This window comes from Puntigrus tetrazona, unplaced genomic scaffold (assembly GCF_018831695.1).
Source record: "Puntigrus tetrazona isolate hp1 unplaced genomic scaffold, ASM1883169v1 S000000904, whole genome shotgun sequence".
NCBI classification, from domain to species: Eukaryota; Metazoa; Chordata; class Actinopteri; order Cypriniformes; family Cyprinidae; genus Puntigrus; species Puntigrus tetrazona.
The window spans coordinates 203,117-218,329 of record NW_025048504.1 but is presented as its reverse complement, the minus strand read 5'-3'; the positions used below and the strand labels follow the sequence as shown (position 1 = coordinate 218,329).

The window sequence follows — 15,213 nt, the reverse complement described above, 5'->3', positions numbered from 1 at the left end:
ATTGCACCGCCACTCCCACCTTTTTCATGCAGTGAATTCAGCGTAACTCTGACTGGATCCAAAGTGCTATTTCCGCCTTGTTTACCCCGACACCCCGTTGATCAAAGGGTAAAAATGACCACTTGTTTGTGCTCTGTGAACACTCGCAGCTCGCAGGGAGAGACCATTGCGCTGCAAAGATGTACCGGAGGACATGCAATCATTGGACGGTAAATCATCATTTGCAAAAGGCAAATATTGCCCTTCAGAGTCAGAATGGGCTAATAACATTTGCAAAACATCCTCATTGTTCATCTTTTTGTTAGTCATTTAAACTGCTTCCGCATCAGTGACACAAGAGCTTACTTGCTTTGCTGTTTAGAATTGAAGTACTACATTTCTGCCATCTGGAGGTAGTGAATACAAATGAGATATTATAAATGTTAGGAAAAGCAGTTTGTTTTATTAAGCATGAGGTCTTGTCGCAATTTTGCAACTTTGGTGCTTAGAGGGTTAACCATTCATAATCTGTGGAGAGATATAGCACTGACACTGCTAATATTTTCTACTGAACCCTAGTGTATTAAATACCTGTATTCAAACGTGCTATAAAATAGCGTACAATACATAAAATGTATAAAATAGCTACATGTTTGGCTAAACGTTCACGTCAAAACTGCAGTAAATTTTAGGCTTTTTTGCTGGGGTTTTCCAGGACCAGGATTAAGAACCACTGCAGTAAGATTAGAAAATAATAAGCATGAACAACTATGGGCACAAAAAAGCCTCTGACAGACATGAACACACAGGCTAGTACAAATCCAAAACCCACTCTGACATTTCAAAGAAATAAAGGGCTGATTAAGCACACGCATTGGCAGCAAGTACAGAGCTCAGTCAAAGTTTGCAAAGCATTGGACATTCCCAAAAATCCGAAACAAAGGAAAACGCATTATTAAGCTTCAGGCAATATTATAGTCCCATTAATATTTTAAACAGGCTGCTAGAACACTTAAAAAATGCCAAAGCAGCACAAAATATAACCTGAAGCTATCAAAACGGAAGCATTAAGTAATTAATCATCACTCAATTATGAAACTGACAAATTAATATAGACAGTAAGAAGTGTACAAACCCGAATCTATTTTAAGTCTTGCTGGAATGTGAGTTCAACTAAAGCCACCACTCAAAATGACTGCAGCAGCCCTGTGTCATGATGCTCAAGCCGTTCCCAGAACCGCTATCAGGCTCTGCCATGATAATTCAAGACAGATAGTTTGTTTACCAGATTGGATGCAGAGGCCTCAGCGAAGGACAGTCCTCTGGGAATGATGAGGATATGATCCTGCTCCTTACTGACACGAACCTATAGTAAAAAAGTATGAAAAAGTTTATGAAAAAGTATTTAACTTTTTTTATAGAAAAAAAACAACAACAAAAAAACAGCTAATCAGCCGTTTTTCCTCTTCTGAGCAAGTTAGCTCAGGGTTTCTACATCTATTCCAACAGGCATCCGGATACTCAAAATGTAGTATTTCTTTATTTAGCACACCTGGTTAAGCTAATCAGCATGAGTGCAGATGCTGGAAATTACAGAATTATGCAGACGAAAAAAAAGCATCTTTGTCCATTAACAACCATTCAATAGACATTTTTAATAAAATTTGATGATGAATGGGAAAGCAGATATCTTTCTCCACGCATTAAACTGGGAGTGTCTGATTAATTTAACCATAATGTTTATTGCCTGCAGGAATGGATTGCAAAATCTTGGATTACACAGTGCAAATAATTCACTTTCATTTCCTTGTTTTACAATACTGACACCAAAAAAGAAATATAATATTTAATCCATGGCAGTGATATTAATGATAGAAAGCTGTGCCTTACTGTAACATAACAGCTTGCGAAGTGGGCCCAACTGAACAGGTCTACTAGTCTATAGAGGCTGGCAAGTTTGCAGCGGATCTGTTTCTCTCCCTTTACCATAGTACTGGACTCCACGCTGAACATGTCGTTTATTGGGGTCACCATGCCCAAACCTGGGAAACAGAGCAACAAAGGACAATTCAAGATAAGGTTTGAACCATTTTATGAGATGGACTTCACTTGAAGATTTATTATACCACTTATGCGCACTATATACTGATATTTCTATACTGCTATCATGGGAAAATGTAAACAAAGTTTAAATCAAATCTAAATCGATACTAATCAAACTCAGGCTAAATAAATCAAGTGCTGTCTTGATTAACTGATAACACCTTGAGAGTGTCCATGAAACACTAATATGCCTGAATCTAATAAAGGGTTTTAGTTAGACTTCATGTAGTTTATACAGCTAAAAACACTGCTATAATCAATTTACCATGGCTTATTTAAAACCTTCAGGGATTTTGGTAAAATAACAGTTAGGAAATCTAATAATAGGTAAGAAACTAAAAATCACAAAAACTTAATTCAGCCATACAAAATATCTAGAATAAAAAAGTCAGCAATTCACATTTATATAATACTCAGACTTTTGGAATGTTTTTTTTATAAAAATCTAGTTAAAAAAAAACTAACAAAAAACATTTTAGAACTAGTTCTAGAGCTCCAGATAATTACACATTCTAGAACTCGCTTGGCTACATACTCCAAAGCTCATTTCAGACCTCCAGTTATTACAAGTATCAGGAAATCATTCTCAAACTCCAGTATCTTTTTCAATCCAGAACTCCACTTGACTAAACATTTTAGAATTTGTTGTTAAACTCTAGTATAACATATTAGAACTTAACTTCATCAACTTAATCTATACACATCCATTCTTGAACTTCATATAATGCCTAAATGTTTCCAGAACTTCACTTTAATAAACATTTCCAAAATTATTCTACAGCTCTAACTGACTAAAGATTCTAGAACTCAACCTTGAACTCCAGTTGACTCAATAACCCAGCACTTTTTTTAGATCGTCATTGCTAAACCCTCCTGATTTTAGATCTAGACGGCAAAACATTCCAGAAACCATTTCAGACCTGAAGTTACATTGTGTAATACATTGCACAAACTCATCCTTGAATTGAAACATTACAAAATGTAGTTTGTACTCCACTGGCTAACCATTCAGGAAATATTCATCTTTGAACTCCAGATGGCTCAACATTTTAAAACTGTTTCCAGAACTAAACATTTTACTAAAATATCATTCTAGAGCTCCAGCTGACTAAACATTCTAGATCTTAATCTTGAAATCCAGGTAACAAATGATCCAGCATGCAAATCTCCACTGACTAAATAAACCAGAATTCAACTTTGAACTCCAGATGGCTAAACATTCAAGTTTCAGAAACCCATCCTTAAATGTCTGCTAATTAAGCATTACAAAATTTATCTAGCACTCCATTGGCTAAACATTCAGGAAACATTCATCCTCAAACTTCAGATGGCTCAACATTTCATAACTCTTTCTAGATCTCCACCGGCTAATTATTTATAATTTATCTCCAGATTGCTAAATATTCCAAATGTGCTTCAAGAACTCCAATTTACTCAACACAGCAGAACTCATTCTAGAGTTACAGTTGATATTTTGTAACCCATCTTTAAGAATTCAGTATACAGGGCATGATTGAGAATTCCTGCTTTCAAAATCTTCACTGAACAGACCTCATACACACACACACACACACACACACACACACACACACACACAAATAAATGGTGTTGACAAATTGAAGAGGGCATTGCCATTTTTATTATCATTTATACCAAAATAATATTTTATAAATTTATTTAGAAATCATTTATAAATCTGATACATACATGTCCTAGATTATGCTCTACATCTGTGCATAGTCTACAGAAACCAATGATCTTTGGACTATGACTCAATGTACAATAAGCACTGAAAGGGGTTCACTGAAGTTCTGCTGATTAGTTCCGCATAGCAGAGTGCAGAAAGAGAACAACATGCACAGAGGGGCTGGATGGGGTGATAAGGGAGGAATAAGTAAGATCAAAGAATGCAAAGGCTTTCCTGAGTCGACTAGTCGTATTTCCTCCCTCAATGTCTGTTTATGGGAATATCTGTCATTTAGCGACCTATATAACTCTGAACAGGTGGAGGAGGCTAGTCTGGGACATCTGAGGACTGGAGGGATGTTGCAATCTGTTTCTACAGATCTACAAGACGGTGATACTCACTGAGGGGGGAGGTGGAGAAGCCGGCGACAGAGCTGGCCATGAAGAAGTCTGCGATCTGCTGCAGAGCAAGCAGTCCTGTGGGGTTGTTCCCCTTGTTCATCTGTTCCTGGATCAGTCCCTCTAGCTCATCCCTAAACGCCTGAAAGAAAAAGAAAACCGAAGATTAGAGATGACTCACGGTAATGAGAGATGGATACAGAGCTGCAATCCTCTTGCATGTTTAAACCTTTACTCAAGTTTTTTCCACTTGTATCTTGACAACTAGTTTATAGGCCTACTCCACTTACTCTGAAGAGCTAGAGGACATGCTCCACTGAAAAACAAGGTAGTAAAGGATAAAAGTGCCATCTTAAAATCAATTTTGGACATACCCAAAGAATTTAAGTCAACTGGAACAGTTCATTTTCAATGTTTAGGGAATGAAACCATCTGTAACTGGTTAAGTAAGCACAGTCTGACACAGTGTCATTCAGCGCACCTGCTCGAAGTCTCAGGCACGGGATGATCAAAGAGTTCCAATGAAAGAATGAATCACAGGATGAACAAAGACTGACAGAGCGCTCAAATTGACACAATACCTGAGTTACAATGAGGTCTCTTTCTTATTGTACAGGGGACTTACAGGCTTGTCTTATTAACAGGTGTAAGTGGATGTGGATCTGGATGTTAACTGAAGCATGTACAACTTCAAAATACACTGCATTTGAGAATGGTGAGATACAAGCATGCAAAGAGTATGCAAAGACATACGCATATCAGAAAAAGGAAGGTAAACTAGCCAAGCAATAGTAAAAGTCTGGACTGATTGGTTTTATGCAAAGTGCAGGTACTGGGATTTTGGCCAATATGTGTGTCCCGTAAAGCACTTTAATTTCCCACCACAAGAGCATCCTAGAATGCACCACAGATGTAGAGAGACTAAAAAGAAACCAATTTCTTTTTATGATTTCCATAGTTACAGTCACCAAGCAACCACAGGGAATTGGGCATGGTGATGTGGCCATCCGTGCCAAGTTCTCTGTGACGTTGTTTGTATCTTTGTGTGTGTGAAGGTCAGTGATATTCGCTGGGGCTTGATTTCCTAATCCAGGGAGAAAAACTATACAGGATTGAAATTAGATTGGCCTTAAGTTTGTTTGGATTCGAATGAGACCCTCATTCATCAAACATACACTGAAAAAAAGAGAACAGAAAAAAGCCATAAAATCATGATGTTAATGCACACATAATACCCCAAATAGTTATGGTAAGGGGTTGTGAATCTAAATTGTAAAAGTGAAGCATATTAACAGCTGTTCTATGACATTTTGCCCAAATTTCAGTGCAGCCTTTAAGGGTCAGTGGTTCAACTATTATTTTATGAACCTACGACAGTGATCCTCAAATCTGGACCTCTAGATCCAGTTTGGCTTTAACCCTAAATCAAACACACCTGAGCATGCTAATCAGTGTCTTTCCGATCATTAGAAAAATCACAGGTAGGTGAGTTTTATCAGGGTTGGAGCTAAACTCTGCAGTGCATTGGACCTCCAGGCTAAGGTTTGTGGCACCCTGACCTACGAGAATACTTTTTGAGCGCAAAGAAAACAAAAATAACAACTACATTCAACAATTATTCCCTTCTGTGTCAGATGCACAAGAAGTATTCTTGTAGCTTTATAAAATTTCAGATGCCACATGGACTATTTCAACAATGTCCTTACTATCTTTCTGGGCCTTGTCAGTGTCAGTTGCTTTGTCGTCTACATAGTCAGAAAACTCCATAGACGAAACACAAGGTTTGAAACAACAAGGTTCAGTAATTAATGACAGAATTTTCATTTTTGGGTGAACTATCCCTTTAATAGTGGGTAATAGTACAACTGATGCATGTCTTGGGCTATTAAATTGAAAATGAATTGAAACCGAAATTGAGAACATCGTACTGATAAAATGTTTCTATGCTGTTATGCAGTTTTTTAATCCTATTAACACTTTCCCCTTAAAAACATACTACCATCGGCACTATATGGACGCTTATGACTGTTGTGCTCATGTGTTCTGCTGTGTCTTGCACATGAGAGGCAGGTTAAAAGAAAATAACTTTTACACGCAGCTCTCATCAATGCCAGATCCAAAAGAGCGGACAAATTCATTTGTGAATGGCCAGTTAAGAGCCTACTTAAACAATCACTGAGATTGCATTTACAATCATTATTTAAAACATTTATTTACAGAAGATGCAAGTTCATTGTAATTGCGATTAATAATTATGATTTTGACACGTTACGCTAATGTTTATACCATTGACTGAATCAACTGCATTTGATATTGTTGCATGAAGCTAAAATAAAAACTAAAAACACTTGTCTAATTGAAAATCCTTTTTTGCTTTTCTATAGTATTAAGCATTGTATTGGTTTATTCATTAAATTAAAACAAAAATCATATAAAAATCTATAATTGGTATTATATTATACTAAAATTGAAACAAATGCACAAATCCTTAAGACAACCTGTAGAAAAACAAAAAAAACATTTTGCAGAATAACATAATATGTAATTGTGGCATCTGTAATTGTGATTACAAAATAGATTAATTGTGCAGCCCTGCTTTTGATAGAAAAAAAAATCTTAAATTGTTTATTTACAGTACAAATATTTATAATAAACTATGAAAAAAAAGAAAAGAAAAAATAATCGAGGTAAAAAGTGTTCAATTAATTAGGGTTTTGATTTTAGGTTGTATCGCCTACTAAATATGTAAATATTTTAGCATACTGCTGTAAAAAGGTGAACTGCATCAAGATGGAAGATTAACTGTGGGAAACATCAAACATGCCACAAAAAAAAAAACAAACCTGCAGCCAACATGCTCTTGTAGGAATACGTCATCCTGAAAACATGGGCTAACATGCCTACACTTGTCACTAGATCAAAGCAGTGTCAATCTAACTTCATAACAAAACAAAACAAAGTAACTACATTAATATCAAACCATAAAACCATATATGTCATAGGGAAAGATGGGAGTTTTCTGAGCTTTGTGACATTGTAATGTGAATTAGTGTCTGTATGGATCAGATGTGGTCAGAGGTTGCTTTAGTAAACCATCCTCCCACAGGCTGCACTTCAAACAAAGCAGAGTCAAAACTGGCCAAAGTATAAAGGTGAGATGGAGATATCCTGGGGCTCTAATTCCCTGTGTGAGTATTAAATTGTGCTTGAATGAGAAGTGGATGCTCGAGACACGGTATGAACGATCCTGCCAGCCTCTCAACATAAAATCGCCTCAAATGTAAATGTCACTACCGACCCAAACCACAGCGCTCTTGGAAAACAGCTATGACGCTAGGAATGGCATGCTTTAATGCTGAAGAGGGAAACAGAGGGGAGTGGGGGAACTTAAAATAACCCAAGGGAGGAAATTCAAAACAAATTCAATTGTGCCATTATAGTTTCATATCATTAGCACGTTGTTTCACCTTCTAAGTAAATATCAGCGCAAAACCGCTCTTTTCCGCTTGCAAGTCAATGTTGATGTTGAGATGTCTTAATTTGCTTTGGTTGTGACAGCACACATGAGGCCTAAGCATAGCAAACTCTGCCCTGCCTATAACAGTCTGACCTTAAACACAGTCTATCGACAGACGTGTATTTAAGCAGCAGTCTTCTGCGCATACACAGAAACCCTGCTGAGGGAAAGGGAGATGAAAGAGAGGCTTGTTGAATCAGCTCTGGTAGTGCAGACGTAAACACTCAGGCCTGTGTGTCGATACACCTGCTGCCTGGCTCGTATTCAAACAAAGTGAAGGAGGAGTGAGAAGAGTGTATAGTTTGTCTCAGAAACACAGAGCTGTCTTAATTTGCTTTGGTTGTGACAGCACACATGATATGCTAAGCATAGCAAACTCTCTGCGGCAAAACTTTCAGCTTTTTTGTTAATTGTCTGTATTTTGAATAGTCTGCGCTGTTGTCTTTATATAAGATGGCTATTACTACATAACTGAGCCACTCATCTATTGGTGTACAATGCACGCACCTTTCGTTTTTGAACCCGGACCCATGTTGGCGAGGCGAGATCCTGTCAAAGAGAAAAGGGCGCGACCGCGCCGGCGTCCGGTGGACTATACCATCTGAGGCGCTTAAGGGACTTCAGACTCCCATCTCAGGTGCTCAGAACTTTTACACCTGCACCATTACACAGAAACATCACCTCCTGGTTCGGGAACAGCACCATGCAGGAGATGAGGGTGGTGCGGTCAGCTGAGCGCATTGTTGAGCTCCCAGTGCTGCAGCACATCTAGAACAAGTGGTGCTGTAACAGGGCCAGAAGATCGTGAAGACCTGCCATCCCAACAATGGACTCTTTTCCTGTTGCTGCCTGGAAAGCTCGTTTCCCTGAAGGCAAACAAAGAGAAGAGGAGGAGCTTCTGAGAAGAGTGCCATTCGGAGTCTCAGAAAACACTCAGCACCTAATCACCGGGACTCTTATGTTCACCCCTCTTTCCCCAGATACTAGCCACTTACAACTGGACAATATTGCACTAGTCACTTTACATTGGACATTCACAAAGCCACTTTACACTTTATATTTTATACTTTATTTTATTTTTTTATTTATTCAAATAGATAATTTTGCACACATTTTTAATTGGATAACACAAATGTGCAATAACAATTGGATAATTGATAATAATTTAAGAAATGTAAAGAATATGAACTCCAGAACAACATTAAGTTCATAAACAAGTCAAAACATCAAGAATTGGTTGAATACCATCACAAATCCTTCTCGAAATTTCTAAAATTCACAAGCATAATTTTCAAACAAATGTCATTGACTTTGCAGGGTCTAAAAATGTAGAAATGCTAGAACTGTTATTATTACAATTTAAAACACATTTATTCTATTTTAATATATTTTAAAATTTCATTGATGATGGTAAATCAGAAATTACATTCCAAACCATTTTTTCCATATTCTATGATGAATTCCGTTTCAAAGAACAGAATTTATATAAAATTTTAACTCTTTGTGACATTATGAACGTCTTCACTGTCACTTTTGACTAATCGAATGTGTCCTTGCTAAAGTACTTGTTTTCACAATGCGTGGGGGTTGGATTTATTTGCTGTGGTAATCGACAGCATGTGACAGATGCCAACCATACAGCTTAACTTGCATTGAACTCTGAACATTACTTTAAACACAGTATGTGTTTGCTGAAATGTCTGCAGGAGTGTAATCTTTGCAGTATGTTCACTGTAATCTCTCTAGTGTGTGTTAACTAATCTGGTGTGTGTGCATTCGATATAATCTCTCTCTACTATAGGTCAGAGGTTCTTCTGCTGGCTGAATTGTGTTTATATACGAGAAGTGGAAGTCTGCGGTGTGCGTGCGATAGGGTGTGGTCTTCCAGCTGGGTTTTGTAGTGCAGCTGTGGTTTTAAGCGCACAATTGAGCTGCAACTCAAAACATTGCACCAAACACATGATTAAGAGACTAATAAACCTACTCATCTGACAAGAATAAACCATAAATCTTTCATTGTCAACAGAGAGGCAGTGCAAGGTGCGACCAGCTGGGTTCGAAACCAACTTTAGATGTTCATGCCAAGTTTTTAAATGTACACTTCATGGCAGTGTAGCATTTACTCAAAACCACATGTCTTGAGACAACCTATAAAATCTATAAGTAAACACTTTTACGCTGAAAGCACATTCTTGCTGATTAAATGAGTGGAAAAGTGGATAAACATCCCTGTACAGTACAATAACTTCATGAAACATTGAAAATAAAAGGATCCAAAGGATCTTTACAGCGATGCCATAGAAGAACCAAAGAAACCAAAAAAGAAGAACCAAAAGAACATTTTAATTTCTTTGGTTAGTACAAATATTTCAAAAACAAAAATTTTTTGTTTTGTGCGTTGAAAAGGTTCCATGGATGTTTAAGGTTCTTCAAGGAACCAACTATTTTTTGTGTGTGCTTTTGTTTTCTTACTGGACTTTGTAGTATCTGCGTGACCCTTTTCTTCTGCTCCATCATGTTGAAGTCTTGTCGCAGGTCGGGTGACATGTTGCGTGCGCGAAGGTATTCAGGGTCGTTTTCGTTGATGCGTTCAAAATAGCCCTCCCTTTTCCCCAGGCTGGGGGGCGGAGGGGTCGTCACCACCCCCTGTCTTGAATCTCCACTCATCTCTACTGTGTTTTCCTGCTGTCTTCACCTAGAGAGAAGTAGAGAGATTTAGCTTAAGTATGCACACATTTATGTTGAAATCATGAAAAATCTCTTTTTTTCATTTTGCACGCTCCTAACAATACATACTGCTTTAAAAAACCTGAGAGGAAGTCTGTGCACTTCATTTGATAGGCAAAACAGCCTCAATCAGTAATGCTCAGAGGATAGACTCCTCATCCCACACAACAAAAGTCAACTGATCAATGCAATACAAAAAAAACTAAAGACAAAAAAAAAAAAAAAAAAAAAAAACAGGCAACCGCACATTAGCTGAACTTGCTTGTCAAGAGTATCCCTATTCACAATGGACTTCATTCTTTGTTCACCCTCGACAAAAAGAAAAGAGTGACTGTCCCACCAACAGTGAAGGGTGGCGTCAGGTCAACCAACAGGAGGGCAGCAATATCCTATAACACTATCAGGTTTAGTTAAGCCTGATTTTTGGTCTCTCTCTCAAAGACACACTATTGTAGAGCATTAGCAATGACAAAGCACTGAATTTCTCCAGATGGTTTACTACCATTGGTTCTTACGATTTTTTTAGGAAATTAAAAGGTGACATATCATGAAAGTCTGAGTTTCTGTTTAATTGCTATAATCGGTTCACCAGTGCATTACTTGAATGCACCGTTTTGTTTAAACGCTCAAAAACAAATATTGCAATTTTATTCCAAACCGTTTACCTTACTGTTTTAGTAACCGTTTTTGACAAACTTGGATTATAACGTAAATAACTGTCTCATGCTACTTATCTGCTTCAGAGAATATGCAATAACCCCCCGAAGGCGTATAGGTTAATTTTACGTGGCAGTATTTACAAATATTTCCAATTCACAAGACATCAAAATAATGGCCATTATCCACCCTATCTACAAAGCTTGGAAGAGCCAGGATATTTATATATAAAAAAAAAAAAACTTGTCTGAAAGAAGTCCCATTTCCATTTGTGGTGAATAAATTTTTAGTTTTGGGTGAACTATTCTTTTAACTATTTAGCTACACAACGGGAAAATATATATATATATATATATATATATATATATATATATATATATATATATATATATATATATATATATATATATATATATGATCAAAGTAACAGCACCTCTTCTGAACAGATGGCATGATTTCAAGAACCATTCATTCATGGGCTGAAGCTAGCATTCGAGGTTACTTCAAATCCTTAAACCTAGATCTTAATAGTGATGCTTTGCAAACTCTAGACATTCAGCCGGGACTGTTGTGCCAGACAATGTCAGGCTTTTCCCAGGCCTCGATAAAAGCTTTCACCTGTACCTCTCTAAGCTTTCACACTCACTCTCTTCTGCAATTTACTCTGGAGGTGCTGGGGATCTTTTCTCTGCTGTACGTTGCTAAGCTGCTCATTCAGGTCAAATGGAACTTAGAAGGATGGTTCAGATTAGACCCACACACACACACACACACACACAAAGAGTGGGCTCAATAAGAGAACCAATAAGTGGCAATACTACACCACACATCTTTAAGCGTGTGAACATGTGCAAGAAATCAAAAACCCTATTAACCTGAAGAAGTATTGCATTCTTGGTTGAAAAGGTCAAAGAAGCACAAACTGACAAACAGAAAGGCTAAAATGGATCAAATAAATCTAATGTGGGAGATTAGGGTACGCTGCTTAAGTTTATTATGCTGTCAAGACAACAAACCTCATGCGTACAAACAAAGTTCACATGTTTCAACTCATGATGCAATGCTCAATCCTAGCGAGTGCTAGCGACAACTGTTGTGCTGACAAATGACGTGAACTCTGACACACCCACCCAGAAAATAAAATACAACACACAGGCTGCCAAGCCTGAAAGACAGAACTATGAACAACTCTAAACAATGACAACAACAACAGGTGGGTTGATATTACCAGACGTGACCCACTGTATTTATCCCTTTAAGATTCAAAAATAAGGTTTAGTCAGCCTTATAGCATTTTTAAAGCTGTTATGACTGCCTTTCATCTACAAATCATCAAGTGAAATGGGCATGATCCTATTTCCTGTAAAATGAAAGTGAAAGAGGAAAAATAGACATTTTGAAAGTAGTACAAAAATTATGTGGAGTTATAGTCCATATAAATTTTAAATTACACTACTATTCAAATGTATGGCATCAGGAAACATAATAAAATAATAGTATCCTTATTAAGTAAAAATGCGTCAAATTGATCAAATTTGATCGTAAAGACATTTCTGATTTTTTCTATTTAAAATAAATGCTGTAATTAGAATACTCCTGAAAAATTTCTTGAATTGCAAATCAGCATATTATGGTGATTTATACAGGATTATGTGACAATGAAGAAGTGATGTTAAAAACTCAGATTTGCATCACAATAAACAAATTGCATTTAATATATATATTTAAATAGAAAACACCATCTGCAGTTTTTAACTATTTTTGAGCAAATAAAATCACTGATATGCATAATAGACTTTTCAAAAACAAAAAAATAAATCTTACCAACCACAAAAATTTGGGACCACTTTTTAAGCTACTTTCGACCATATCATTTTTGCATCACCTAATGATTCAAAACTTGCCACCATCTGTTGAAAAACAACAACAACAACAACAACAAAAATGGAATTAAAATCTGCCAAATGCGAATCTGGATATGACTCTGTACTGGAACAGACGACAAATGTTCCATACATGAAATTAAATATCACTAATTGCTTTATGTAAAGCAGTGTGTTGATCCAGGACGTGTTGTTGATTGTTTCAAACTATCAGGGTGGGTGTACGAGGGAAGGTTTTTTTTTTTTTGTTATTTAAAAGTGTGGGAAATGTGAGGAAAGAAACAGGGAGGATCCTCAGTCCTCACTACAACAGCTGTTCAGTCTCTGAAAACAGGCAATAATGAAGTGCTGTGCAGAATTTCTCTTGCATAGACAGGCTTGCAATAACAGAAAGGACACTAGTTATACAATAGCCATGCAAGACAATAAAAAGCACTACAGGGACACCAGCAGTACAAGTCACAAGATTCACAGTGACTACTGTCAATGGCTCATTGTGTAAAAGCTGCTTCCTCTCACACAGTTTAGATTCAGAGTGACAGTATTTCAATTTCAGATAGCAAACCACCTTCAAATAAGCCGTTCCAACCACTACTTGCCAATCACAGCATCTCTGGCTGAACTTTGTACTTTTAATACACTAACAGACATTGAATTTGGATTTGAAAAACAAACAAAAAAAATAGATGACAAATAACTTTCATATTTGTTACCCTGGACCATAAATCAGTCATAAGTTGCATAGGTATATTAGAAGCAATAGCCATTGTATGGGTCTATGATACATTTTTCTTTTATGTAAAAAAAAAAAAAAGGATATTAAGATTATGGTACATGCAGATATTTAATTAAATGTTCTACAGTACTTCTCTCAAAACTTAACATATGTATTGCTAAGGATTTTATTCGAACAACTTTAAAGTTTTGATTTTAAGTATTATCTTAGCCAAATACAAATACAAACAAACTATACATCAATGAAAAGCTTATTTGTTCAGCTTTCAGATGGTATATAAATCACAATAAAAACCCTCACCCTTATGGCTTGTTTTCTGGTCCAGGGTCACGTAAGTGAGCCCTAAAGTAGCTTTAAATGCACTCTGTATCCTCCCACACCCCCTCATCTTTAGTATGCACAACTATTTCTCTTATCTTTAGCAGCTCTATAAATAGTGCGCGAAAGATTTTTGGGGTCAGATTTCATTTGCGGCACCCAGGGTCTCGCAACCAGAATAAAAAATAACGACTAGGCAAGCGAAACAAAAATAGTAACATTAACGTTGGGTTTTAAATTCACAAGAGATGTGGAAAAAAAAGAGTTTAAGATTATGGGGAAAAAGTGTCGGTTGAAGAAAAAGACGCTCTTTTGAAGCTGCTCAACGCTGTTAAAATTGCATGCAACGATATATGTGATCTGCTTACCCACAAAATTTGGCTATAAACGACAGCTCGTCGTTAAGACATAACACAGAAAACAAAACGGGGTGTTTTTACAGAATTAAAAGACGTTAAACTCACCTGTTTGAGCTAAAATCCAGTGAGCAATAGAGCGCATCTCTTTCATTCCCGCCTCAAGAATCCGAGATTACCTCAATGGATTAAACACGACAAAACAACCCCCAAACTCCACATACATACCACGATTCCACTCAGTAAAGCGCAAAACGCTTCTCTCACACCGCGACACTCCTCTTTCCTCGTAAAAGGGGGCTTTTCGGTTGTAGAGTGATTGTATGTATGTGTGTGTTTTTACGACGATCTGCTTCAGAGTAAGAGAAACTGAAGAGGTCACGTGACCAACTAATCCGCCCCTTCTCTGAGCGAACTAATCCACTCGACCAATCGGAATAAGGGATATCCACTATGCACCGCCCACCCGCGTCCCAGCTAGAAGAATTAAAGGTCAGTGTTTACGATACTGCGTGCATGAGAGCGATATAAACGACTGTATGACACAAATTAACACTGTACCTGAATAACCAAGCAGCCAGCTGAATAACACGAGCAGCCAGCGCATAAAAAAAAAAAAAAAACTAAACTGTGATTCAATACAACCCTGTGAAAAATAGTTCCACTACAAAATCATGGCAAGTGTTCCACTGCATTCAATTATTGTTTTGGGTTTGTTTTGGGTTTAATACAATCGAGGAGCATCTGTAACATGCTGTGGATTAACAGTTTAGACAAAATAAAATATTCTGAACGGATTACAAGAAGAAACATGCAGATTATAATTTTGTAAATTAATTCTTCTATACTAAA

The 15,213-nt window shown here is 37.0% G+C and overlaps 1 protein-coding gene across 9 annotated transcripts in view; it reads right to left on the bottom strand.

The window, feature by feature from the left end:
• The window catches only part of LOC122335819 (gamma-adducin-like), an 80,406-nt gene that overhangs the window by 14,350 nt on the left and 50,843 nt on the right, over positions 1-15,213 (bottom strand). For 3 of the 9 annotated variants that reach the window (XM_043233626.1, XM_043233634.1, XM_043233633.1), the window contains exons 1-5: positions 14,470-14,736; positions 10,157-10,379; positions 4,171-4,309; positions 1,870-2,021; positions 1,265-1,345 (exon numbers count right to left, since the gene is read on the bottom strand). In XM_043233626.1, coding sequence (XP_043089561.1) covers positions 1,265-1,345; positions 1,870-2,021; positions 4,171-4,309; positions 10,157-10,351 — 567 coding nt within the window. In that variant the 5' untranslated portion in view covers positions 10,352-10,379; positions 14,470-14,736. Of the gene's footprint in view, positions 1-1,264; positions 1,346-1,869; positions 2,022-4,170; positions 4,310-10,156; positions 10,380-12,892; positions 12,979-14,469; positions 14,738-15,213 lie in introns of those variants that run through there. The other 6 variants (XM_043233628.1, XM_043233632.1, XM_043233629.1 and 3 more) reach the window with 4 other exon arrangements.